The sequence below is a fragment of the Oryzias latipes genome, chromosome 8, assembly GCF_053564925.1.
Source record: "Oryzias latipes strain Hd-rR chromosome 8, Olatipes_Hd-rR_3.1".
NCBI classification, from domain to species: Eukaryota; Metazoa; Chordata; class Actinopteri; order Beloniformes; family Adrianichthyidae; genus Oryzias; species Oryzias latipes.
Window position 1 is genome coordinate 11,370,734 of NC_136244.1, and position 26,754 is coordinate 11,397,487.

Consider the following 26,754-nt stretch of genomic DNA (forward strand, 5'->3'; position numbering starts at 1 on the left):
TTCATGAAAATGTTCAAGTTCTTTAATTATAAGGTCAGTGTTTATGCATTTATGAATGATGAATACATTTTACTCCACCTTGCATTAAAATCTGATTTAACTCTGGTTAAACAACCCTAAATGTAAAGTTGTTGTTATTGGCTTATGACTGTATGACTCAAGGAATCATCTGAGAGGCTGCTGATCTGTTGCTCACGGCAAAATAAGAACTCGTTTTTTAAAAGCAATTAATCTACCATGTAGAAATGTGGCTTTTGATGTTTCCGTCAGTGTCTCTGCAATTATCCTTCCGGCTCCAGACAGACGCTTCCATGAAACCCATAACTTCTGTCCCACCCAATCTGACCTGGGCTGACAAAAAAAAAAAAAAAAAAACCCTGATCAGATGTAGCAATCAGTTAGATCAGAGGTCCCCAATGTTTTTCAGGACACGGACAGGTTTAATGTCAAACAAGATTTTCACGTACCAGGCTGTACGAGGCTGAGGTAGGCGTTCGATTTTTTACTTTATCTTCATCCTTTTTAAAATATCTGCAGCCGCTTTAAACTTTATTTGTACACTATATTGTGTGTAGAAACCATTAAAATATAAAATAGATTTTCCCTTAATCCATAACTGTCAAATTCGAAGATAAAAAAATTGGACTGCAGCTTCAGCTCCTTACGACTTTTAAGGTGCGACAAATAAAAACCTACAAATGGTTACTAAAACGGGAATTTTCTAAATATTACAGTAAACATCTACCTCTTGTGCAACTTTATTAGCAGCATCCTCATAACATTAGCCTGTAGCAATAAATCCATATTTGCAGTAAAGATACTTCATTTTTATCTGTTAAATGTAACTTTCTTTTATTTTGAAGTCGAAAGCCCTTTTTCTGTTTCCTCTGACTTTTTTTTCTCTTCTAATAGTAGCCCCTGTATTTATTCCCAAAATCTGGCAGGTGGCTTAGCGTTTTTGGGAGTCTTTTTTAGTGTCATACAAAAACAAAAGATGGTAAATTATATGATTTAGACAACTCAGCTAAACAGAATAATAACTTTTAAAGTCTTGTGAATAAATAATTAGGAGAACTGACCTTTTTGAGGACAATTTGAACAATCTTGAATTATTTCTAAAGTTTCAGTTGTTATAAATCAAAATTATTGAAACAATTCATGATTTGTTTGACGTTTATTTGTGTTTTTTTTCTGTTTGTTTTAAAATATCAGTTGGAAAAAGGTGCTTTATAACTAAACTAATTTGAATTGTCTAAAAAAAAAAAAAGCTGCTAAATATTTGTAAAAAGCTAAATATTGAGCTGATTGAGACAAACAACTAAAATTCAGTTTAGTGTATGTTTCATAATTTTTAACATTTTTATGGGTTAGTGTATTATCTAGAAATAAAAATATCGAAACTGTGAGGCAGAGCAGTGGAAGCTAAGGTAGCATTATTTCCATTGTATTTTTCAATGCAGAAGACAAACTTAAGGTCCTGTAAGAAAGCTCATCACACCAAATGTGCCCACATTAAAGTAAAAAGTATGAAAGCATAAATTTGTAATACTAAAATGGACACTAAGCATTCAGCAGTTTTCCCTGTCGTCTTAACCGCTTGTTTTAGTAACTGAGCTGCAGACGCATTATGATGTTGTAGCTAATTGTTCTAACTATGCGCATTTGTCTCGAGACAAGCATATAATAGCACCATTATAAAGCCACTTCAGTTCAAATCAAGCTGTTAAACACACGCCAGGCCTCCTGCCCTTCAGAAGGATCAGCTGTCACAATCCTGCCTTTCATGTGCACAAAGACTCTCTGTGTGTGCATGTGTGGATGTCTGTTTGTTAGTGTCTGCATCAAGAGGATGACAGTGTATGTGGAGCTGCTTTCATGTGCGTTTGAACTGTGATAATAGAGGTCCATCAGACAGCAGACACTGAGAGCGGCGTTCCTTCATTACAGCCTAATGGGTGTTAAATAGTAGTGTCCCTTGGTCACAGCAGCTAATAAGGGTTGTTTTTGAGCAGACTCCCCCACTCCCTGAGATACATGATCACCCCAACTGTCAGAAGTTTAATCCATCCACATTGACTCGTTGAGTCCGACCTTGTGTTGGTGTCTTCTACCCGCTGATGCGAACAAAGCCGACTTAGATCAACAGACTAATCAATCACTTTCAGTGAGGAGGGTTCACTGGGTCTCTTTTAATCATGTAGATGTGTGGATTACTACAGATCACTCTTTTAGAGTTTTGGGCAATTTCAACACTAATAAAGCCAAGATCCATGATTACCGTATATCGTGCTATACTGACCTTAAGGCACACCGAAGCGAAACAAAACAAGAATTAATGTGGTATGACTTCACTTTCTGGACTGCTTGGAGGGGCCAAGAGCCATGCGATTGGCCGAGGGGTTGATGGGAAGTTTTTCTAGTGAAATAATGTTGTTTTTCATGTTAAGAGTTATTCACACTAACTCTTAACATTGTTCAGTTATAACATATTAAATACAAAATGATACTCTCAAGTTACGTTCACACCACCCTCGGCTAAGTGCGTTTAAGCGAGCGCTTCCAATGAAAAGTCCATTTAAACGCTCTTAAATGTGTCTCAAACTTCCGCAATTAAAACTCATGTTCAGGCACAGTTACACACTTTTTTAAGACAGGTTTTGGTCTTTATTGTACAAAGCCCACTGCCACTGAACATGCATTGATAGTTAAACCTGGTAAAACTTTGCCCAATTAGGGACTTTGATTTGGTATTGGCGGCGGCATGGCGTCCTTTCAAATTCACGGAAGTACCAACTGTTTGAAAATTGATCATGAAGGAGAAATGAATAATTGGGGTTTGTGCCCAGATAGAATTATATGACACCAAGCTCGAAATCGAATTCACCTCCTACCCCACTGGTTCCTCCCTATTGCTCCAATTGTATGGGGATTTGGAGCTGTAGTGGAGTCTGAACTATTTTTTTTTAAGGAAGGCTTATGGCCTTCCTTAAAAAAAAATAGTTAAAAAATAGTTATGGACTTAGGGCTGACTAACCCCTTTGCGTGATCCGCGTTGCGCTGTAGAGAGAAACTAATTTCTTCAGGTGGGTGTGTTCTAAAGGATAAAAGCTTACATTTAAATGTAAGTACTGACTTTTTGTCTTTTCATGGTCTGTTTAAAGTTAAAAAAAACAATGTTGTTCTGTATTTTCCAAGTGCTAGCAGCTACGCGCTAACGTAGATGAACGGCGGCTGCTAATGACATCATTGAATAGATTTGCACCCCTTCAACATTTCGCACCAAGCTTCTTCCAACTGTTGATGGACATGCCCTAGTAAACAGTAGAATAAAAAAAAAGAAAGGAATAGAAGAGGCCCCTCCCTGCTTGTCCAGTGTGAACACAAGTGGGCTAAATGTGTGTATAAGAATGCGTTTAGTGTGCTCTTGAACACACGTCATATTTATTTGTTTATTTATCAGGGACAGTGCACATTAAAAGCATTGCTGCAATGCGCCAGAATAAGCCCAAAGGCTATTTTTCACCTACAGTCCCTGGACAGGTGTTAAAGATTGTCAACGTCAAAACAACAATTAAATACATACTGTACCTGGTGCGTCCATAGCTTCACCTTTTCAGTTCATTATGTGGACGCACAGTACATATGAATCTCCCAAGCTACTGACTGACTACAGTGGTGCTCCAACAATCCAGTAAGCAGTGCAGCTTCGTAGTTTACCAAAGTCAAACTAAAATACTTTGACATGTTTTTCAGCACAACGTACCACAAAAAATGAGTTACAGGTCAGTAAGCAGAACCATTATTTATACATGAAGAGCACCGGATTGTAAGGCACATAATAAAGATTTCAAGTGGCCCTTGTGGTCCAAAAAATATGGTTGGAGGGGAACTTGTAGAAGATGAGACCTGATGGTTGTAATTATCTGTGAATGTCACAAACTAATGTCATCCGCATAGAAACTCTTGCTTTATAATGGCAGCATGTGTTGCAGATTATTACGTAAACCACTAAAACTGGGATTGGTCAGATGTCTTTATCCAGCCATGCAGCACAACCAGCAGATGTGAGGAGTTCTAGTCCTCTGCATGTGTCTCGGTGAGTTCAGAGTCAGTTCAGTTACATCCTCGAATGGATTCCAAGTAAGTCGAAAAAAAGCCAACATGAGCAGCAACTCAAGGTTGAAAATGAAGGGTAGGGTCAGCATGGGCACTCGGTTCTATTCTCTTCGGTTTATGCTGTCACTTACGAACTGAATCACAGTTTTCATGCAGGAGATTAAGGACAGTTTGCGTAAAAAATGTACACTAAACACTTGTGTTTATACCTTGCAAAATAAAGAAAACCCTTGGGGAACCTTGATTTACCCTTTATGTCCCTTCCTCCAGAATCCATCAGCATGTACTCTTTTACTACAGAAGCTTCATAAATAATAAACGTATTGACTCAGCTTTCAAATGTGGACGAACACACGCCGTCGTCTGATAAAACCTCCCTTTTCCGGTGCTCCGATGTTCAGCAGTAATTTTCTGTTGCCTGGTAACCAGGTAGAGTTTCTAGTGAGAGAATCCCACTGTTCTAGACGTATTCCTCCCTCACTTGCTTGCTCTCTGTTTTTACATTTTTTTCTCCTCCTAACACATTTTTAGTAGTGCGGGGATTCAGATTGAACTCCGTCAGCACTCTCCTGTACCGCAGGTAGATGCATTCGCGTCCAGGGTGGGGACCAGGCAGCGACCCATGCTGCAAAGCAGCAGAACTACAGAAGAAAAGGCTGAGGGCTCTAGAGATGCGCAGGTATCACGATATACCAGTGAAATGCTGCTATGCTGAGAGCCTCACTTATGCAGCAAAAACATGAAAACAACAATGCAGTTTCACTTTGTGCAAGAAACAAAAAAGCATGCTTAAAATGCATGAAAGACAAAAATATGCAAATAATTCTTCTTGGGTACAAACATTGATTTCATATTCTCTTTCTTCTGCTTTACTATTCAAACTCCTCTTAGTGCAGCCGAGATGGAGAGGAAGAAAAAAAAGGAGGAGGGAGAGGGGTTTTAAGCGAGTATCGCACTACAAAAAAAAAGAAAGTTACGCTCACTCACTGAAACGTTGCAGCGACATTATCGCACACTCACAAAAACGCAGCAGTGCTGTCTGCATCGCCATGACAACCCGGAGCTCGATGCTTATGGATATCCCAGATCTTTTATTTATTCATCCATCTCCACATTACTCTTTTATACACACGCATGCTCACACATGTGCACTCAAGCAAGCATTCAAGCTAATTTATCATTTTTGATCACGCATCCAACAGAGCAGTCTGACGATTTGTTTAGTTTTTTTTGTGCTGATCTTTGTTAGAAACTTTCGTCAACACATTTTTTAAGCTTCTCTAATGCAGAGCATAAAGGCCAAGAGCTTTTTCTTTACATTTCCACTGCTCCCTCCTTTATTTTTCAGCTTTAAAGCGATCTGCGGTGCAGAAAGATTAGTTATTTGTGTGGAGATTAACTGTGGGGACATGACTGAGAGGGGCAAGAACACACAAACAAGGAAAAGCTCATTAAAAACAGCAGTGCAGCAACTCAACAGCATGCGCAACAAGGCAGTATGACCTAAAAACCAGAAACCAGCATCCAGGCGAGGACGCAATGTGAGGAGTTTGGGGAGACCATCTCCATCCTGAGATGATGCAGCGTCTCTAGGGAGCCCTGCGCCGACCTTCAACCCCCTCTTACCCGCCAACCTTCTCAGCTTATGAAACTCAGCAGGCTTGAATAGGAGATGGCGCGCAGCAGCTCCTCTGACATCTCTTGGTTTTTCAATTACTCCTGCTGACTCTCCATCTTTTCGCCTCCTTCCTTTTATTTTTTTTATGGCCTAAATAAATCTGCAATCATTGAACTCCATTCCTTCCCCACCTCAACCTGCAGTTCGCCGGGACATCAACAACTCAGGCACATACATCAATAGACCCTCTGAGTCGGTTAGTGTCAAATGCCGAGACACTGGCGGGAATGCGGAGAGGGAATGGATGATCTATTGTGTTTGATTGGAACCCATAGAAAACTGCAAGATCTTAAATTAAAAGCAAAAAAAAAACAACAGGGATGTAAGGAGCGACAAAAAGAGCAACATCTCTGAGCTGCATCTTTTTTTTTCTTTTCGAGGAGGCAGTAGGAGGAGGTGGGGAGGAGGGGCAGGGTTGAGCTCTTGCATCTCCACTGCAGCAACCCTCAACTCTGCCGGGGAAAGACAATGGAGAGCCAAGTGGAAGACAAGAGCTCAGAGAGGTGCACTCACATCCCTCGCACTTCTGATTGGCTGACGGCAGTGCACCGCTGTTGAACAGCAGGACCTCGTTAAAGACCCACTCCGATGAAAATTGTGGCCTTTTTCTGATGATGGAGGACATATTAAAGAGAAAATGAAGCCTAAAATTTCATTTCTGAGTTTTTGCTTTATTCAAATCTTTGGGAATCAGGAGAAAATTGCCATTTGAAGAAGAGTGTATTGGTGATGCCGAAAATCCACTGGGCGGGCCACAAGCTCCCTACACCCCTCCAATCTGATGCGTCCACTTGAGGACAACTAAACCCGTGTACGTTAATGATTTCCTTGTCCGAGCTGGCATCTGGCTCAAAACTGTACGGCTGGGTAGTTTCGATATTGTTCACCTTTTTTGTTGCACCGTAATGTTAGGTTGGGTGTGTGAGGCGTGGCAAACTCGTGACAGAAAGTGTAAACAGAGAGCTCTCAATTATGGGTAACGGGACGTGGGGGCAGGGCAGCTCTATGCCAGTGGTCCCAACCACAACTCAGAGGTGAATTTCAATTTTGAGATCTACTCTGCAAAAAACTATGTCCCAGAGATCTTAGTTTTTTAAATGTTGGCTGAAAACAACAATCATAATTAAAAGACCACTGGGACCGCTTTTGCAACAGATCAAAAGATTATCGGAGTGCTTCCTAAAAACTGAACGCAACTTGATGGGCAGTCTTTGCATGTCCTCTTCCTACTCGCCTCATCGCCACAGTGTTTGTATAATTAACTCGGTTAGTCCATTTCATCCCTCTATTTTGATGACTTTTTAACTAGGCTCCATTCATCCGTCCGCCTATCTTCTGCTGTTCCCTGCTGACTTCTTCCCCCACAAGCCCCCAATCACGCGCCTCAGTTTGCGCACGCACTATCCTGCACCAAGTTTCCTCTGCAAGCCAAACCAGAGGGGCTTTCAGGGGGTGAGCCGACACTCCAAGATCATCATCAACACGATGTGCTTCCATGGCAACAGCTGCTGGGAAAAAAAGAGAAAAAAAGCCCTTCCCACAGCATCAGATGGCCAATCAGTGTGGCACTGCCACTACTGGGAACTTGACAGGTCGCTTGCTGAGTGTAAAGACATACTGGGGAGGCAGAGCTGCATTAGCTCTGCACTAGATCTACTTTTATGGCTGGTTTTGTTACAAAAGTCTGTCTCAATCATTCAACTGGTTAAATGACATGATTTAGGATGGTCAGAGAAAATAAGAGGCTGACTGGCTGTTTGAAATGAAGCTAACTAAAGGCAGGTTAAGCAACGAGTTCTTCAGGATAACCTTTGATCTACAATAAACCAACATTGAATTGTAAACATCGCAGCTTCAATACTTATTTTTAATGGATCCTTATCTGCACCCACAGTGTGTGTCTTGACAGCACACAGACCCACTCTCACACTCAAGGATCCACATTTGCACATTTTGGGACACACACTGCGATTACTCAGTATAAAACAGCGCTTATAGTTCCAGATCTTCTTTTTTTGTGGAGCATCCGGTAAACATGGACCCTGGAAATAAACAAGGATTCTGCTGAACTTCGAGTACCGCTTCACCACACACACACACACACACACACACACACACACATACCTACACACATACCTCACCGCTGTGCTGGCAAACCCATTTTGTAGAATTTGAAAAAATATTATCAAAACATAAAGCACCTGGAGGATGGTTTACATTCTCATTATGGCTTGTATATTAAATAAAATACAAGCAAGTAAAAATATGATAGTGACCCACAATAATGCAAAGGTCTCACTTCTCTTTTGTTCAATGGAACCAGACATTTGTCTTTTAACATGGCAATAAAGGCAAATTAATCAAACAAGTAAAGGTAGTCTCATGCACACGTACAGGGGTTGATGCGGGTTTTTTGGTTGTTTCCGGCCCACCGAGGGTCATAAAGAGAATCTTCAAGGCAGAACTTAACGGGACCACAGGTGTGTCTTGCAGTTCCCTTGAAGCTTGTTAGACATGGAAAGCATAGTTGTTGTGTGGTTGGTGTATTTTGAAAGTATTTGTAAAGCTACATGCGGGGGAAGCTGTCCTACGGTGCCTTTACCGAGCACTGTAGTGCTTAGTTAAGCCTTTTATACCCGAGCTTTAGCTTCAGTGTTAACATTCTTTTAACCACCATAGCTCTTCAACCATTTAAGCAATTAACGCAATTCCAGTGATTCTGAAGCTAAGAAAAGTCACCTTGTGGTGATATACAACACTTTACAGTAATTAAATGCTTTTGCAATCAATGTAAATCATCTAAATCTGTTGCAGATAAAATCGTAATTGCCCCATTACACAACACTTTAAACGAGTAATGTGTTGCATATTGGTGCAAAACTGATATAAAACTTTGCTTCTCCCCTTGTCAGAATCAGCTGATTCACGTTGATCGCGTAAACGGTCAAAGAGTTACGGTGGGTCAAAGAGCATGTGTTTTTAAGGTGTCACCAGTGACATCTCTGTGTTAAAGGGTTAAGCGTTGGTGCCCTGACTGCCCTAACAGCCTGAAACGGACTGTTAGCGTGCAGAAAAAAGAAATATCTGTATGACACACCTGGATTTTACCTACTTAACCCTTGCGTGTCGTATACGTCTTTGCTACGACCTGTCACCTGTCACCATGTCTGTAGAAAAAAATGTATATGAACATTTTCACTCTTATGCAAACCACCTGAATGCCCATTAAAGGTTTTCTTATTTTTCACCACGAGACAGCCTGTATCTAGCCATAAAAGTAGTTGCAGCTATCCTATAGGATATATTACTATGTATAATTCAAAAAAACATTACCAGATGACATTTTATCTTGCCTGCTAAACGTCTTTTGTGGATTCTCCAGTTGGGCACTAGATGTCCCTTGTTTTAATTATGTTTCAGTTGGACTGAAGCCTCGAAGCCTCAATTTCTTTCAGTAAAATATGATCAAAAACCGTTTTTCAGTTTCAACAGGCTTTCTCTTATCATTGCAACTTTGCTGTAAAAAAAAACAGTTAGTACCCATCTTGTGGCATTCCTTGGATCGCCGTAAGCCAAATCGCTGCTTCATTTTCAACTGTGGAAATCTTTTCTTCCATGCTACATAACTTGTCTTTGTACACTTTGAGTTGTACACATGCTGGTAAAAGAACAAGACTCTTTAATAAAAGTTCATAACATGGTATATAAACTGGTTTTCAATAATTCATTTTTGCCAAATTTTATTGCCTACGTTATTTTTGACAATGCAGCCCTAACTTGACCGTGCAGGGTGCAAATATACCGACATAGTTTCATGCAAATCTGGTGAACTGTCCAGGGTGTACCATGCCTTCGCTCTTGAGTAGTTGGGATAGGCTCCAGCAATCGCGTAACCCTGAACGGTACAATAGTGGGTGTGGAGATGGATGGATATGTCTTGAGATTCTTTGTTTGCTATGGACAATGACAATGGGTCTTACTCCAGATCAATTGAATTGTGTGGGGTGGAATTAATAAAAGGTCTATGAAAGTTTACAGAAAGCAAAAGAGGAGTCAGGCCTAAATTGCCTGACCTTTTCCAGAACTACACACAGTGTGGGTGAGGACAGTACAGCAGACGCCAGAACTTCAGACGTCAGAAAGATAGAATCCCTCTGTCTCCACAGTAATATGCACCAAACATCCCTCAATCTGGTGTCATGACGATCACAGGCCAAATATAATGAGTCATCTAACACACAGGCGCACACAAAATAACACAGTGTATAAATACAGAAAGACAAGCAATAAGACTCCCATAAAGAAGCTTTTCAGTGTCACTTTCTTCCCAGGAGGCGACTCTGGGTGGCAGTCAGAGAAACGACCCACAAGGCCAACTGTCTTTTTTCCTCATCCTGCAGAGATCAAGTCATTTTCAGACATAATTACCATGCTCATAAAAATAGTAAGAAACTGATTGTTTCTGCATAAATGACAAGAAAACTACTGTATGCAGGCAAAGACACGGCAGATGATAAAAGAGGAAATTCTATTCTATTTAGCAGCTAAAAACCCATGATTTAAAAAAAATGTTAAGGTTTAGTAGGAATGTTTTGCTTTTTAAAGTAAAAAAAATCGTTTAACTTCAGGCTCTACTGTAATCCGAGTAAATTGTAAGCATTGACTGTATATGAGCACTGGACCGAATGAGTGTGACGTCACCCACAGAAAATGGCTCACTTCCACGATGATGTGCCGTCTTCTCTGGCTTTAACTTTTGTCCTGGCTGAGGACTTGACTACTATCTGGTTTGTGTTCTGTTGCATCATGGTCTCAATAATTCTGTGGCAGAAAAAAAAATGTATCACAATGACAAGTGAAGCCGCTTTGGACCCACAGACCGGACAGAAAAGTGACTGCAAAAAGGTAAAAAGTTTTATTTTTATTTTTAAATCTTGATCAATAAAGTCGATGACAGTTCTTATTTATCCAGGTATTGTTTTCCTGTATTGCTACTTTTTCCTTTAAGCTGCCATGACGGGTGAATTTCTCTTCTGCGAAATGCATAAAGTTTAATTCAATGTGTCACAACGTTATTAAAATCTTCCTTCTAGAAAGGTTTCCCCATTCTTTCAAGTGGTTTAATCATTAAAAAACAAAAATGTCTTCGAAACAAAATTTGTACCTCCTGCATGTCCTACAAATCCCATTGTCTTTAACTGGACCAAGTGAGTGACATCACCCACAGAAAACCTTTTGTATATATATTTATTTTGTCCTGGTTGCTCTAAGTAACATATAATGGCAACCACTCTCACCAATCAGGAGTGAGCTTTTTGGAAGGCCACACCCCTACAATTTAAAAAATCAGGCATTGAAGAATCTGTCAATCAAACATTGTGAAAATATTTAGTATTAGCAAGAACAAGTTAAAAAAGGTAAAAGAGCAAGAGAGGTTATTTTGACAAATATATTGACTTTGTAATAGCTGTTTCGTTTTTAATAGAAGTCTAAGGGAGTTTTGGCTTTTCAAGACCAACGGATACGTCCCATTTGGAATGCAAATCACTTTATAAATAAATAAATCATGTTTTTATGTATTTCCTAAATAAATAAAAGGTCAATCAAACCATGCAAGTAAGTGGCAAACAATCATAAATGGTCCTGCATGCATTGAAAAAGTTAAACTCATTATTTTTCCTTGATTGCAGCTGAGCAAACCCCAAACATTACCAACACCATCCTTATATTACATATTTTTCCTAATCTAGGACTTTTACTTTATTGTACATAATATTATTATACACTTCAAAGAAGAATAAGTATCGAGTATTGCCACTCACTTTAAATTGTTGTTGTAATTAAAGACAGATGACAAAGCTGATCAGTGATGATGAGCCTAATAAAAAAGATGAAGGCAAAATGATGTTGTGTTAAAATGCCATTCTAGTAATTAGGAGCAACTGTTGACCTGTTTTAATCATCAAATGGGATAAATGACTCATGCAACTGCACTGGGAAAGATCCAGACCTTCTTCCTGCTAATGCACACAGAGCAGTAATTTGAAAAGAACCAAAGAAGAAAAGAAATAATAGCTTCAGAAAAAAAATGCATAACTCTTTCATTCTCTACATTTTGCCTGAGTGGCAGACTATTTATGCTTTGGATTGTATTTACATAGACTCCTGTGGACCACCATGTCTGCGCCATTTTTAGGCATAAAGACACAAAGTGTTCTCCCTTGAGATCTAAAGAGATAACCTGCCCCCACTTTCATGTAAGTATGTAAGATAAGCCTGTAGTGTGTCCCACTTAGTAGCTCCTCCATCACCTTAGACAACATTCAAGCCCATCATCACTCCTAAAAAAAGACATGTGCCAGCTTTGTGCTGACCACAAAAGGATCTGCCGGTGAGTCTCTGAAGTAGAACCTCCACTCCAACAGTATGTTACACAACATGGTATCCTCCGAAAGCGTGACCTTTTGGAGAATATTAAGATGAGTAACATTTACAACACGTCACTTAGAGAGATTCTTCAATCGGGGAGTGTTCTACCTGGTCAGGAAGTTCTTCAATCCTTCAACGCCGGAGCCTTAGCTCCAGTGTTTACATTCTTTCAGTAACTCTTCAACCGTTCATGCAATTAGCTTAATTCCAGCAGATTCTGAAGCGGAGAGAAGCAGCCTTGCGCTGAAATGCAACACTTCCCGTTAGTAATGGGTTGCATGTTGGTGCAAAGCTGATATGAAAAACCGCTTTTCTCAGCGACAGAATCAGCTGATTCACATTGATCACGTAAACAGTCAAAGAGTTACGCTATGTCAAAGACCTGTGTTATTAAGGTGTCGCTGGCAACAACTCCGGTGTTAAAGGGTTAAATTGTTTCTGTTTGGGGCACATCTGTGTTTCTATTCTAAGTGTAAGTAGTGTTTATTTTCATGTGCTAGAAAAAAATAAAAAAACGTTCTAATTTTTTATACCAAGAACAAAATGCTAATTTTAAGAACCCTCTTTGGTAAATCCGTGTTCTGTAGGTACAGTACAATGATTCATTTATCCTGACTAAACACACATGTTTCTAAACAGCAGTTTTCTAAATGTATCTATGTAAACAGAAACAAAAACAAATGTTTTACAGATGACTGACAGCTTATATGTAAGGATTTTCAGCTCAAGTTTAGCTAGTGTCTTGTTGACCAAACGTAAAGTACATATCTATATTGATGAGTGTTCCCCTGTTCCCATGGAGATGACACAAGTCTTTGATTTTATGTTTTACTATTCAATTACCCATGCGAAGCCCATCAAGACGACTGTTGTTGTGAATTTGGGCTATTCAAATCAAATTGAATTGAATTGAATTGAGCAAGTGTGATACCGTTAACTCTTTTACACCTCAGCTTTAGCACCAGTGTTTACATTGTTTTGATTACCGTAATCCAATCATGTGATTGGCGTAATTCCAGTGTATTCTGAAACGGAGAACAGCAACTTTGCGCTTTACACTGGTGAAGTGCTTACGTAATGAACATAAATCAGCTGATAATGTCACAGAGAAAAGCATTTTTACACCGTTAATAAATATTTTACGCTAGTGATTTGTTGCATATGCGAGCAAAACCGATATGAAAAACCACTTTTCTCTGCATCAGTATCAGCGGATTCACATTGATCGTGGTTGAGGAGTTACGGTATGTCAAACAGCGCATGTTTTTAGGTGTCACCTGCGATACATTCTGTGTTAACGGGTTAAAAGGCAGAAATTGGGTGGTTTTGCGATCATAAAAACAACATTTAGAGGCGGGGCATCACCCAGAACACATTGAAACATTCAACGCAGTTATGTGAGAGAATCAAACTGACTCAAAATTGCCGGATTTGGCATTGACAGATTGCACGGTTTGAATGGTTTGCCAGAAATCTAGGAACCCTTATATAGTAGGATAAAAAAATTTTTATAGTTCAACTGTTTTTTCAACTGACAAAACCATGAAATGACTCAGAAAAGGTGGAAAGACATCAGGCTGTAAGGTGTAAGATTCAGTCTAAATACAGTCTGTGCTGCACTGACTTTAAACTTTGAAGCCTCAACACAAAGAAAAAAAAACAAACTGTATTCATCAATCTCAGAAAAAACATAATTTGTGTATGTTGTATGAACCAGTTTCTTCTGCTTCAGACGGATCTCGTTTCCTAAACCAAAGAAGTCGCTCGCAAAGTCCCTGTTTATCAGCCGTGCACCAAACCCTGTTTCATGTCTGCTGCATATGTCTCAGTCAGGCCAGGTAACACCTGATCCAAGGCTTTGAAGACGAGAGTCGTGAGGAAGACTTGGCTGACTCACATTGACTTGCAGTGTGACGAATCATCAATCTGGGCTTGACCCACGTCACCGTGTCAGACGGACAATCTCATGATTCATCAAGTCCACTTTTCAGAGCTGATCATAATCTACGATGGAGGCAAAGTAAATGAATCTCTGCACACCGCCTAGCTTCTAACCACGGTTTATTGTTCCTTTGCTTTCTACTGCCATCTCAGGTAACCCAGGTGGAGAAATGCAGGATCCCTGAGGTTTGCCGCAGCCTGTCTTTGTGTCTGCAACCTTTCTTTTCAAACTTCAAACACCTTTCAATCCTCCTCTGAAGAATCTGCTTCCACCATCTATCTACACACAGGAAGCCATAACACGCCGCACTGTTACGAAAACCCTCCTGGATGGACCCAGCAGTCAAAACTAAACACTTGAGGACAGAAGTCATTTTTTAGGAGGTGCCTAATTTTCATTTTAAAACCTGCATGAGTATTTATGTTCTCTGTGTCCCAAGAAAAATAAATAAATAAAAAAGGACCCAAATGTATGCATGCAGGGATTTTTCACACCACATCGCACTTTCCAAAAACAGAAGTCATTCAGACTTCAGGTTCTTATTCTATGCAATTTTCAGTATTTTCTGGCTCTACAATACAATATTTAAGATGAACCCAGAATTCCGCTAGATCCAAACAAAACTTTCACCTATACTAATGAAACTATAACCTAAAGGGAGGCACAATCAGTCACTTTAACCCAATCGTCTAAAACCGTTTCAAGACATTTTTTAATGCAATATTTTAGAAAGTTTAATTTGAAAACGTATTCACGCAAATTCACCAATGACTAGGGCTGGCCAATAAATCGATTTTATTGATTTATTAAAAATTGCGCACCCTTCTGTTGTTCCGAGTAAGGCCGACCCGCCTGTCTCTCGCCAAAGGACATCTAGCCCAGAGGAACTTGTTCACAAAGAATTAACAGTTTATTCAGGTTTATGGAACTACTTCGGTTTTCCTACTTCAGACTTGCGTGCTACAAAATCTGTTTGCTACTAAAAGTGGGAGAAGTTCTGCTCTCTAATGCTACGTTCAAACAAGCGCTGAACGTGGGTTTTTGAACTCACTTTTAGCATACGGTGTTCACACTGAACTGTCGTTACCAGATACAAGCAAATGCATCTACAGTTGTGAAATGTCAAAGCGGTGCAAATCTGGTGAATTTTTCTCCAGACTTTTTCTTTCGGGGCTCTATTCCGATTTATGAAAGACTTGGTGTCATAGAATTCCGGCCGAGCCAAAACCGAAATTATCAATTTCTCCTTTAGGATCAATTTTCAAACGTTTGGAACTTCCATGAATTAAAAAGGGAAGCCATTCATACATCACTACCAAATCTGAGTCCTTGACTGCTCAAAGTTCAAATGGTTTAACTATTAGCATGGGTTCAATTGCTGCACATGTTGTACGTAAAGCTTGAAAACAAACTTAAAAACTTGCGTAGCAATGCGAGAATTTTGAACGCAGAAGCTTGAAACGCGAATATATGTTTCTACAAAGACTTTTCATTGAAAACGCGTTTTAAGCCAGGTGTGAATGTAGCATAAGAGATGCTAAAGCTAGCAGCAGCTCACAAAACACTCGTCACATGTTTTGCATTTTTACATCTAGTATATAGTCGCAGGTCAACTCCCTAAGGGAGATATTTTAAAAAGCGCTTTTGTTAAATATATTTGATCATTTGTAATATTTTTTAAGAAAGTAAAGGTAGAGGAAAAAAATCTGTTTATATCAGAAATAGAATTTGGTGGAAAATAAATGTGGTTTTAAGACATATCACCCAGCCCTACCGACGACCCGTAACCCTTTGACCTGAACAAACCTCTTAAACTGCATTAGTCCAAAAACACTACCAAACTTTGGGAATGCAACACTTTCAAAGACGTCTAAGCCGCCGCACACACTGTAGATGTGAATTACCAGAATGTGAACATGCGTTATGACATCTTACCACCCTCCATAGATACTTTTCCAGGGTTGTGAAAGGATATGGGTTGCAGACAATCCGAATACACCAATAGCGAGGCCTTGTAGTTTGCTTTAAGCAGAAAAAAGCCTTTGGAGCCAGAGCGGGAAATGGCTGCTCCTCCTCACACGAGATGCTGGATAGGTTGACACGAACATTGGCGGGATCTGGTTCCTCGTCCACATCGAGTTCCGTTTCTCGCACCTCGTTGTCCTGAACCTCCTGGCTCCATTCGTCCCCCCCCAGACCACGGCTGTCCCGCTTTTTGGTTTTATCCACCTCTCCCTTCTCCATCTCCTCATCTCGCCCTCTTCCGGGGTCAACCTCATGACCTGGGCTGGTGTTCCTGTCGGCCTTCGGTGCGTTGCGCCTCACCTCCTCCTGCTCCGGGCAGTCCGAGTACTGAAAGCGCACTCTCCCCTCGCCATCAGTCATGATAGAGAATCAGGCAAAGCCGCTCTGGAGAAACATCAGAGGGAGTAAAGGTTAGACACAAGCAGAGAAACAGGCGGGGCGGAGATGTGGCAAACAGAAGTGCAGGTGGAGTAACGGGTGGTTTTCTACAGGCAGGAGGAGCAGTGACAGAGGATGAAAGAGAGATCTGCCTCCCAACCACACAAGGAGTCATATCAAGAAACATAGCTAGCTTTGGAATCCTTACAGCTTTATTATGATCTTTCCATCTACCCCTTCATGGCAGACTTTGAAAATAAAAGCCCCAAATGCACAGTTGGGTTTTTTGGGACAATAGAAAGTTACAAAAGGCAATTCATGAGCTTTTATTGTAAAATTGTAGTCAGTTTCAATGACAAAACTGAGTCGGATTTTTTTTTATCTGTCTTCCTGTTGCTATGAGATTGAACAGATGGATCTCTCTGCTCTGAAGGTTTTTATGGTGGCAGCTGATGCGCAAAGAAGAGAAAAAAAACCTTTATATTAATGCACTAATCCTTATTGTAACAGAAATAAAGAGAGACTCGTTATAATAATCCCTGAAAAAAACAGAGTTTACTCTTTTGAGGGTTTAATGGGCTTGGTTGGTCCGTATTTTTTTTTTTTTTTTTCGTAAATATGAAAAACGTTTGAGGCTGCTTTCATGTGTTCAAGAATGGATTCGGTACGAATTCAAAGAGTAAAAGAGAAAACAAAATATAAACCATAGTTTAAAACGGAAAAATGTAAAGTACTTGTGATTTTTTTTAAAGAAGGAAACAAAAACCCACCGAGAGGAAGGAAACGGACCGCTCCTTATACGGTTTTAGAATGAAATATATCAATTTAAAATGATTTTTAAAAACAAAACAAAACACAGAGGTAACTTCTTTGTATTTTCGTGAGTGACCGGCTTACCTTATCGAAACGGAGTCGGGAGTTTCCATTAGAATGTCTGCGACTTTAGTCGCTTTAGCCCCGCTCGCTTTCTTTCCTCCCGTTCGTCCTTTTGCTCAAAAAATTAATCCCTGTGGTCGGAACCGAACAACGCAAATCCAGCAGGAAGAAGGAAATTCTCCTGTAAATCCTTTAGACGCGTGAAGTAGTCTGTGGTCTGCGTTCAACTGAACGGCAGCGTCTCATGATGTTACCAGGTAAGTATGGAAGTATGGAAGTCCAAAGATGACACAAACATTTCATTTTAGACATAGATATTTTGTTAGTAATTCATTTTGGAAATAAAGTGTGTGTGTGTGTATTATATATATATATATATATATATATATATATATATATATATATATATATATATATATATATATATATATATATATATATATATATATATATATAACCGGTCGCTTTCTGCGTTGTGCTGGTTAATAATATGCTGTGACACAGTGTTACCTCTTGGAGACAAGTCTCCCTTTATACTTATAATAAACAAACAGAAAAACAATACACTGTGTGATCCTGCCCACTCCAGTTCCTCTCTGACAGGAGGTCATACAAAAAGGGCGCATATATTCCGCACGCGGCATGCTAGCTTAAAACTTTATACAGGCTCTGTAACACATTTTACACTCACATTTTTCTCATACATACCTGGTAATAAACAAACAGAAAACAATACACTGTAGGATCCTGCCCACTTCAGTTCCTATACAAACAAAACAAACCAAAATTTAAGCTTTAACAGTGAATCCCCAAAATATCTATCCTAAACCATCAATCCCTTTTAATCATCACATCACAAGTTAGAAACAAATATTGCTGTAGTTATACAAATAAAAATTAAAACAATAAAGGACAATAAACAATAGGATGGATTGGGATAATTAAATTATTTTAGGATGATGGCACTCACCTCTCTGACAGGACGTCATACAAAAGGGGTGGAGAACAGTAGCCTTTAGAATATATTGGGGAGTCAAAAGAAGAAGAAAGGAAGGAAGGAGGGGCTATGACTTGTTGGAGATTCCTCAGGTATGGTAACACTTGATCAGATTTTGTGCTGTTATAAAAAACGATAAAGGCTGTCCCAGTTTCATATATATATATATATACATAACAAAAAAGTGTGAAACAAATATGTCATATTGTAGGTTCTTCATAGTAGCCACCTTTTGCTTTGATTATTGCTTTGCACACTCTTGGCATTCTCTTGACGAGCTTCAATAGGTAGTCACCTGAAATGTTTTTCATTTCACGAGTGTGCCCTATCAGGTTTAAAAAGTTCAATATCTTGCCTTTTAAATAGGGTTGGGACCATCAGTTGTGTTGTGCAGAAGTCAGGTGGATACACAGCTGATAGTCCTACTAAATAGACTGTTAGAATTTGTATTATGGCAAGAAAAAAGTAGCTAAGTACCGGTACAGAAAATCGCCCCGCGGGCTCCTCGCCTCTCCCAATGGAGAGGGCGCTGGGGAGGAGCGCTTCGTACCCCCCGACGCCATCCAGACCCTGTGCGGTCTGGGGGCGGTTGCCGGTGGACCGAGCGAACCGTGTCTCTGAGCAGAGCAGCCGGACTTATAGCTTTGTGTTTCAGGGGAAGGGAGGATGCTTTGTTACGTGTGCGCTATGTGTGGGAGGCTTCGGACTGCGATCCGTCTCGCAGCTCTAGGTGAACGGGCTGCCGAACTCAGGAGAACTGTGTTTCCCGGTAAGAGTGTGTCTCCTAGTAGAGCACACACCGGCTTTGGGGCGGTGCATGAGCTTTTCAAAGCAGAAATGCCGCTCAGTCATTAGAAACACCAAACAGTCACGTGGATTTGTGTTTCCAGTCGTGTCCTGACAAAATAAAGGCTGATGTTATTCCCACATATTTACGTGCAGCCAAGATGCAGATTGCAGCATTTCCCACATGGATTTTATGTTCATCAAAGGCTAAATGTTGTTAGCACGTGTTAGCCTTCTCCTAACCCTTCTTCCTGCTCCGTTCCGCCACAAAATAAGCACTGACCACACGGATTAAAAATAAAATGGTGAGTGAACAGGCGCTTCATAAGAACCATAACAGTAATAAAAGCACGTTTAGAAGATCTTCTCATCTTTTACCGAGCTGCGACATATATGCATGGTGCAGCTTGGTTTGTTTACAGTGGCACTCATTTCCTCTTCCGGTATTTTAAAGAGTACTGCACATGCCCAAAGGATTTATTCCGACCGAAAGTGTGGCCCATGTAGACATTTGTTGTAATCGGAAGACGTTTTTCTGGGCCCATGTACACAGTTAAATTCGAATCTGATCTTTGATCCGCTCAAAACATTTTGCACATGTAACCGCGGCTAATGACCCCAAACACACCTCCAGGGTGTGGAAGGGCTATTTAACCAAGAAGGAGAGTGATGGGGTGCTGCCCCAAATGACCAGGCCTCCACAGTCACCGGACCTGAACCCAATCGAGATGGTTTGGGGTGAGCTGGACTGCAGAGGGCCAGCAAAAGGGCCAACAAGTGCTAAGCATCTCTGGGTACTCCTTCAAGACTGTTGGAAGACCATTTCGGGTGACTACCTCTTGAAGCTCATAAAGAGAATGCCAAGAGTGTACAAAGCAGTAATCAAAGCAAAAGATGGCTACTATAAAGAACCTACAATTTGACATATTTTCAGTTGTTTTACACTTTTTGTAATGTATATAAGTCCACATGTGTTAATTCAAAGTTTTGAGGCCTTCAGTTTGAATCTACAATTTTTATAGTAACGAAAATAAAGAAAACTCTTTGAATGACAGGGGTGTGCAAACTTTTGGTCTGTACTGTGTGTGTGTGTGTGTGTGTATATATATATATATATATATATATATATATATATATATATATATATATATATATATATATATATATATATATATATATATATATATAAAATATGAGGAATACACAATAACAAATACATTTGCATACAAAAAACACGTGTTTTAATTAATTAATTAATTATTCATTCTCTTAACCGTTTTTCCCTTTCGGGGTCACGGGGCTGCCGGAGCGTATCCTGGCCACTTGTGGGCGAAGGCAGGGGACAATCTGGACAGGTCGCCAGTCTGTCGCAGGGTAGAATGTCCACAATCACACATCCATTCACTCTCACACCTAGGGACAATTTAGAGTTGCCAATTAACCTATGAAGCATGTTTTTGGACGGTGGGAGGAAGCCGGAGACCCCGGAGAGAACCCACGCATGCACAGGGAGAACATGCAAACTCCACACAGAAAGGTCCCCCTTTGATGTTGTTTTTTCATGTCCCCCAGCCGGTACTTGAACCAGAGGCCTTCTTTCTGTGAGGCAAGAGCGCTAACCACTGCGCCACCGTGCAGCCATTATTAATTAATTAATTAATTTATATTTCCAAGTGTTTAAAATCATTTTTCTTCGACAGCTTTTATTTTTTGTATATATAGCCTATAGCAGGGGTGTCAAATTATTGTGTTAATCACGATTAATTAATAACAGACAAATAATTATGTTTTTTAATCACATTGACGTAATTTTTAATCTCTACCTATTGCTGTGTTCTCAAATTTAGAAAACTAAGGCTCCAACTGTTTACTTGTATGAAAGTTGGATTTGAACTCTGAAAATGTGTTTTGAATTGCTCTCAGTGCATGTATCGGAGCCAGTGCGCTCAGTGGTCGCTCACCCATCCCTGCTGTGACATCATTATTGTGCGACTTTGTGGTTCTGTACAGAACTATCCTCCATTGGAAGGGGGCTCTTGGGAGGGGAGGGGGGGGGTGTAGCAGAAAATGCAGCAGAAGAACAATGGTTAATCTGACAAATCTAATGGCTGAGTAATAGATGTTTATTGTTTCCCAATAGACGTCTAAGTCATTTCGGCTTTTTGGAACCAGCGGGTACTTCCTGTTTGGAATATGAGGGGGAGGGGTCACTCAGTCTAGTTCCCTTATACAGAGAACTACAGTCTTGTTCTCATATACAGTCAATGGTTGATTCCCACAATTTTCTTTCATCGCAAGTTTGTCTGTGTGAAGGTTTGGTGAAGGTTAACTACCAACAGAATGAGATACAGATTATGTTCAGGTGGATGGACAAAACAACTCCCACTCATTGAATCTATGTTACTATGAAATCACATATGACATAATGAATGATTTTTAGTCTGAAAATCCAACGTCTAATTTGTACATGTGTGTTTGATTAAAGTCACACACCGGATTGTTGGGCAAGGTTTTTGAGAACACTGAAACCTTTTAATTCTTGATTACATCCTTTGTTTCAGACATGGTTCATAGCACAATCCAGATATATTTCTTTTTTTAAAGAGAAATGTTTACAATAAAATGACTTGAGCATTGCTATGACACTCTGTGACCCTGTTTTGGCTCTGTGAGTGCTTTGAGAGGTGCCAAGACACCAGATGGCCCCTCCCACTGTATTTACATACATGTAAAAATAAATAATTGTGGCGTACATAAATAAATTAAAGTAGATTTGCATAAATAGTATTTGCAAACACAAGGGGGGCACAATAAGGTGCATCGGTATGCTTGTCCAAAATCCGTGTAAAGAAAGACGGTGATGTCAGAATGGCGTTTGACTTAAGACAACTCAAATATGCAAATAATGAACAGACAATTTATTGTGGTAATCAACTGAAGGGACTGCATATAAAATAGTCAAAAAGAAATACAGACATAAAGCGGATCAATAATATTTCCTTCCAGTTGTTGTCAGCTTGAGTTACTGCTGTTTAATGCAGATGCTCGTTTTCTCCTCTAAAAAGATATTAAGTAAAGGTATATGAAGAACATCTATCTTAAATGCTTATCCAGCTGAAACTTTTAGTCCAATGTTTCTCCTTGTAGATGGTGCTTCCCCCTAGTGGCCTGGTGGTTTCCATGACATTCTATGTAAAAATACTAACTTTTTTCTACCGTCTCCTGATCATTTTGAGTGTTTGGACTCTGGGCCTAAAAGTACATTCACACCACCCTTGGTAATATGCATTCAAGCAAACACTTTCAAGGAAAAGTCTATGTATATAAATGCGTGTTTTGGGCTTCCGTATTTAAAACTCTCACATTCAGGCACTGCAAAGCAATTTCTTTAACCATTTTTGGCCTCTATGAACCAAACGCGCATCCATTAAACGCTCTTTGAAAGTACAACCAGGTCTACTTTGGCCAATCAGAAACTAGGATTTGGTAGTGATGTATGCATGACATCCCTTTTAAATTCATGGAAGTGCCAACCGTTTGAAAATTGATCATGAAGGAGAAATTAATTATTGTGGTTCTTGCCTGGTCGGAATTAAATAACACAAGTCTTTCCTATATCGGAATAGAGCTGTGAAAGAAACCCTGGAGCAAGATTGACCAGATTTGCATTATTCGAACTTTGTTGGCTTTTTTTCTCCTCTTTGGCTGTCAATCATGTGGAATTTGTCATTTAACTTTCCTGATCTGTACAGCAGTCGCTGCAGGACTTAACTCCCTTGTGTACATTTGTGTGTCTGGTCATTCGCAGCTGTGGGTTAAAGCAGAGTACGCCAACAGTTTGAGCACTGCTCCACATTCGCGTCTGACACCTGTCCTGCTCCCCCACCAGTCTGTCGCTCCACTGCATCTGCTTGATGCACAGTTGGACTCCTATCTTCATTAGTGGGCTTGGCCCCAGAACGGCTCTCAGGAGACCCCAGCTAATGTTGGCTCCACTGTCACGCCCCACTCAGCTGTTCACAGTAACCTTTTTTACCCTTATGTAATGACATGCACATTTGCTTCCATTAGCTGACTTGTGGACATGATATTGTTCATTAACTCGAATGATCTGTTTGTTTCAGTTCAATGAAAGCATCTTTTACAGGGATTCTTTTCTTTAAGCGCCTCCACCAGAGACGAAACTAGGTTGTTAACTTATTCTTTTTTTTTTGTAGTCAGGGACCAAGTTATTTTCATAATTCTTCTTTCTTAAAGTGACTTTGAGTAAAAATTTCACCCCCTTTACATACTTCAAAACTTCAAAACCAGAAATCTGCACCCAACTAGTACCTGGTAAAAATGAATCTTTGACATAGTGAACACCGCCCCAAACAAATTATAAAAATGTTTAAATAATAATAATAATAATGGAATCACTGTGGGAGAAACCATCCAAAACAATGAATAAGGGCAAAATCTCTCATGTTGCTCCATTTTTTTCTTCTGAATTCACTAACAAAGACAAAACACAAGTGTCTGAAATACCCAAAGGAAGTTTTGAAATTATTATGGGTTGCCATAGGATCTACAGCTTGGTGACCATTTTGTTGCAAAGTGGGAAAATAGGCGATTTTCCCATTTTTGCCCAAAATAGAGAAAAGGACATTATTGTTTCAGTGATTGTCATGAAATTTCACATATATGCCACCAAGGTTATGACTACAACCACTACCACTAGTGTCCCCATTTCTATTTCTGATAGCCATTGATTGGGTCATGAAGCGGACAACAGCAGGGGCAGCGAGGGGAATTCAGTGGGGACTGCTACGGCAGTTGGAAGACATAGACTTTGCAGATGACATCACACTTCTGTCTCACCGCTTTGACCACATGAACCTAAAGTTAACAGCTCTTGACGTGACGGCAGCAAACGTAGGGCCCGATATAAACATCGTCAAGACCAAGAACCTGAGGTCAAATAATACCAGAGTCGAACACTTGATCCTGAACGGCGAGGTCATAGAGGAAGTGGAGCAGTTCACTTACCTGGGCAGTATCGTCAGCAAAGATGGCGGCACAGACCGAGACATTAAAGCAAGAATCGGAAAAGCGGCCGCAGTATTCAAGATGCTTAGACCTATCTGGTCATCCCAGCACATCACCCAGGCAACAAAGCTCAGAATTTTCAATACAAACGTAAAATCTGTGCTGTTATACGCATGCGAAACATGGCGCACGACCAAATCCGCAATCCATAGACTCCAAACCTTCGTCAATAGATGTCTCAGGACCATCACTAGAATCAGATGGCAAGACAGAGTCACGAACGAATGCCTTTGGAAGTTAACCAAACAGGAACCAGTGGAGAATCAAATCAAAAGGAGAAAGTGGGGATGGCTCGGACACACGCTCCGAAAACCACAAAACAGTATCACTCGCCAAGCGCTAAAGTGGAACCCACAAGGCAAAAGAAATCCAGGACGGCCCAAAACAACATGGCAGAGAACAACGGCGGCGGAAGCCAAATCTCTTGGATTATCATGGGGCCAGATAGAAACCGCGGCCCAGGACAGGAGAGGCTGGAGAGACCTAGTAGACGCCCTGTGCCCCGACAGGGGTGAAGAGGATTAATGATGATATCATGGCGTTCCACTGTTGCTCATGTATTTTTTAGCTGAATATTATGAAATGCAAGACATGAATCCCTGGCTGAAGCTCAATGAAGGGATATAACAAATGATATGAACTTATTGGAAATATGGGCGTGGAAAGAAAAAAAAAACCTGTTCCCAAGGAAGCCCAAAAGTTTACATTTGCAGATTCTTCTAAAATGTACATAGACATGTTTGTCATCCCCAAGCGACTAAATCATAAAATGGTTGCTACGGAGATAAACCCAAGAGCAAAGCTGCCAATTAAAAAAAATATATATATATATTTATTTTTCAATTTGTTATACCAGCAGCTCTGACCGGGGGGCTGTGGATGGAGAGGAAAATAAGACCCATGTAGCAGCTGCTGGCCAGTGGGCCCGGGTCAAAGAAGAACGGTGAGGGTGGGGGCGGGCAGCACCTAAGGGCTATGCAATGCAGCCTTTTATTGCTCCATAAAATCTAATCTGAATTCACAACTTTACGGCTGATTTAAAATCCTGTTATATGTGACAGGCGCCATTACTTTGTCTCCTAAACACAAAAGAGGACAAATGAATTAGACAAGTCACATGTGATGGAGATAAAACATGGAGTGAACCCTTGTGTTTTTCGATGACACTCAGTGCTGCTCCCTCAGCTGGACAACTCACCCTTCCCTGGCTCTTCAACCATTTCCCCAATCCCTCTCTCCATCATCATCTCCTTTACACCCCCACACTTTTTATGTCTGCCTTCTCATCATGCTGTTCTCTGTTCACCTCATTTCTCGCCACTTGATTCAGCTAAATACAATTTTTAAAGCATAAAAATGTAAAGAAGTGTACAAAAATAAAATAAAAAGAAAATTCCACCAATTTTCCTATGATATATATGATAAGATTTCTTGTTTGGCTGAATTTCAACTACTGGTACAATGTGAACACGTTTTGCAGAACATGGGGGTTGGGGGAGAGAAATCAGACCCCCAATGAAAAGACTGACTTGGTTTGATTGACAAGTCAAATATTGGGCTGGAAACACTTTGCTCCTCAAAGGTAAATATATTTGTCAAACAGTAAAGAATCAATAAATGTGTTTTTTCCCACCTTTTCTCCACCTATTATCTGGTCTTCCCATGTTTTTATCATCATCCATTCCTCCCCCCTCGCATCTCTGCTGGAGAAGTCTTCTCATTATGCTTGCTGACTTTTATAAGAGAGATGACCCAACATCTTTGAATCTTTTAAAAAAAAATTTAATTAATTTTCTAAGAAAATGGCACTTCGGTGGCAGACATGAACCAGTTAACATTTTGGATAAAAATAATGCCAAAACATGAACATCAGCTGATGTTTGGGTTGTCATCAAGCAGACCAAAAACAAACCTAACAGGAAGCTTATTTTGTGTTATTTTTGCCCTTTTTTCAAGCTTTTTCTAAAGTAATTATTCTAATTAGGGTATGAAAGAGGAGAAGTATTGCAGTATTTATGAGGATGAGAGCAGGGATCATAGTTATATAACCGTGTGCTCATCAGCGAACAGAACACACACACAAGCAGCAATGAACACAGATATGAAGCTCACTCATATCAAGCTGTGCGGTTTAGGAGAAATTGGTAAATTAAATAAAGTTTTATTTTTTTGCATTTAAAATTTATTATGTGATAATAAAATCTGTCGATGGGGAGAAATAAGAGGTAACAGTCCTTTATGAAACATTTACTTTTACTTTCAGTGCTTCTGCAGGGATCAGTCTCATTTAGATTTTGAATCAGATGGGTGATGGCTTTCTGCCCAGACATCGCAGATCAGACCGCAGGCAGCTGAGGTCTGCCATGACCGCCCCTCACCCTCAACTTCATTTGTACCCATCAGTAGCACTGGCAACTTGACATGAATTCCACTAAAACA

General features: G+C 40.1%; 1 protein-coding gene across 2 annotated transcripts in view; it reads right to left on the reverse strand.

Moving 5' to 3' along the window:
- cacna1ha (calcium channel, voltage-dependent, T type, alpha 1H subunit a) overlaps nucleotides 1-17,709 on the reverse strand; it is a 132,962-nt gene extending 115,253 nt beyond the window's left edge. For both annotated transcript variants that reach the window (XM_011478367.4, XM_011478366.4), the window contains exons 1-2: nucleotides 17,466-17,709; nucleotides 16,141-16,574 (exon numbers count right to left, since the gene is read on the reverse strand). In XM_011478367.4, coding sequence (XP_011476669.1) covers nucleotides 16,141-16,550 — 410 coding nt within the window. In that variant the 5' untranslated portion in view covers nucleotides 16,551-16,574; nucleotides 17,466-17,709. The remainder of the gene's footprint in view (nucleotides 1-16,140; nucleotides 16,575-17,465) is intronic.
- Between the last annotated feature and the right edge of the window lie 9,045 nt (nucleotides 17,710-26,754).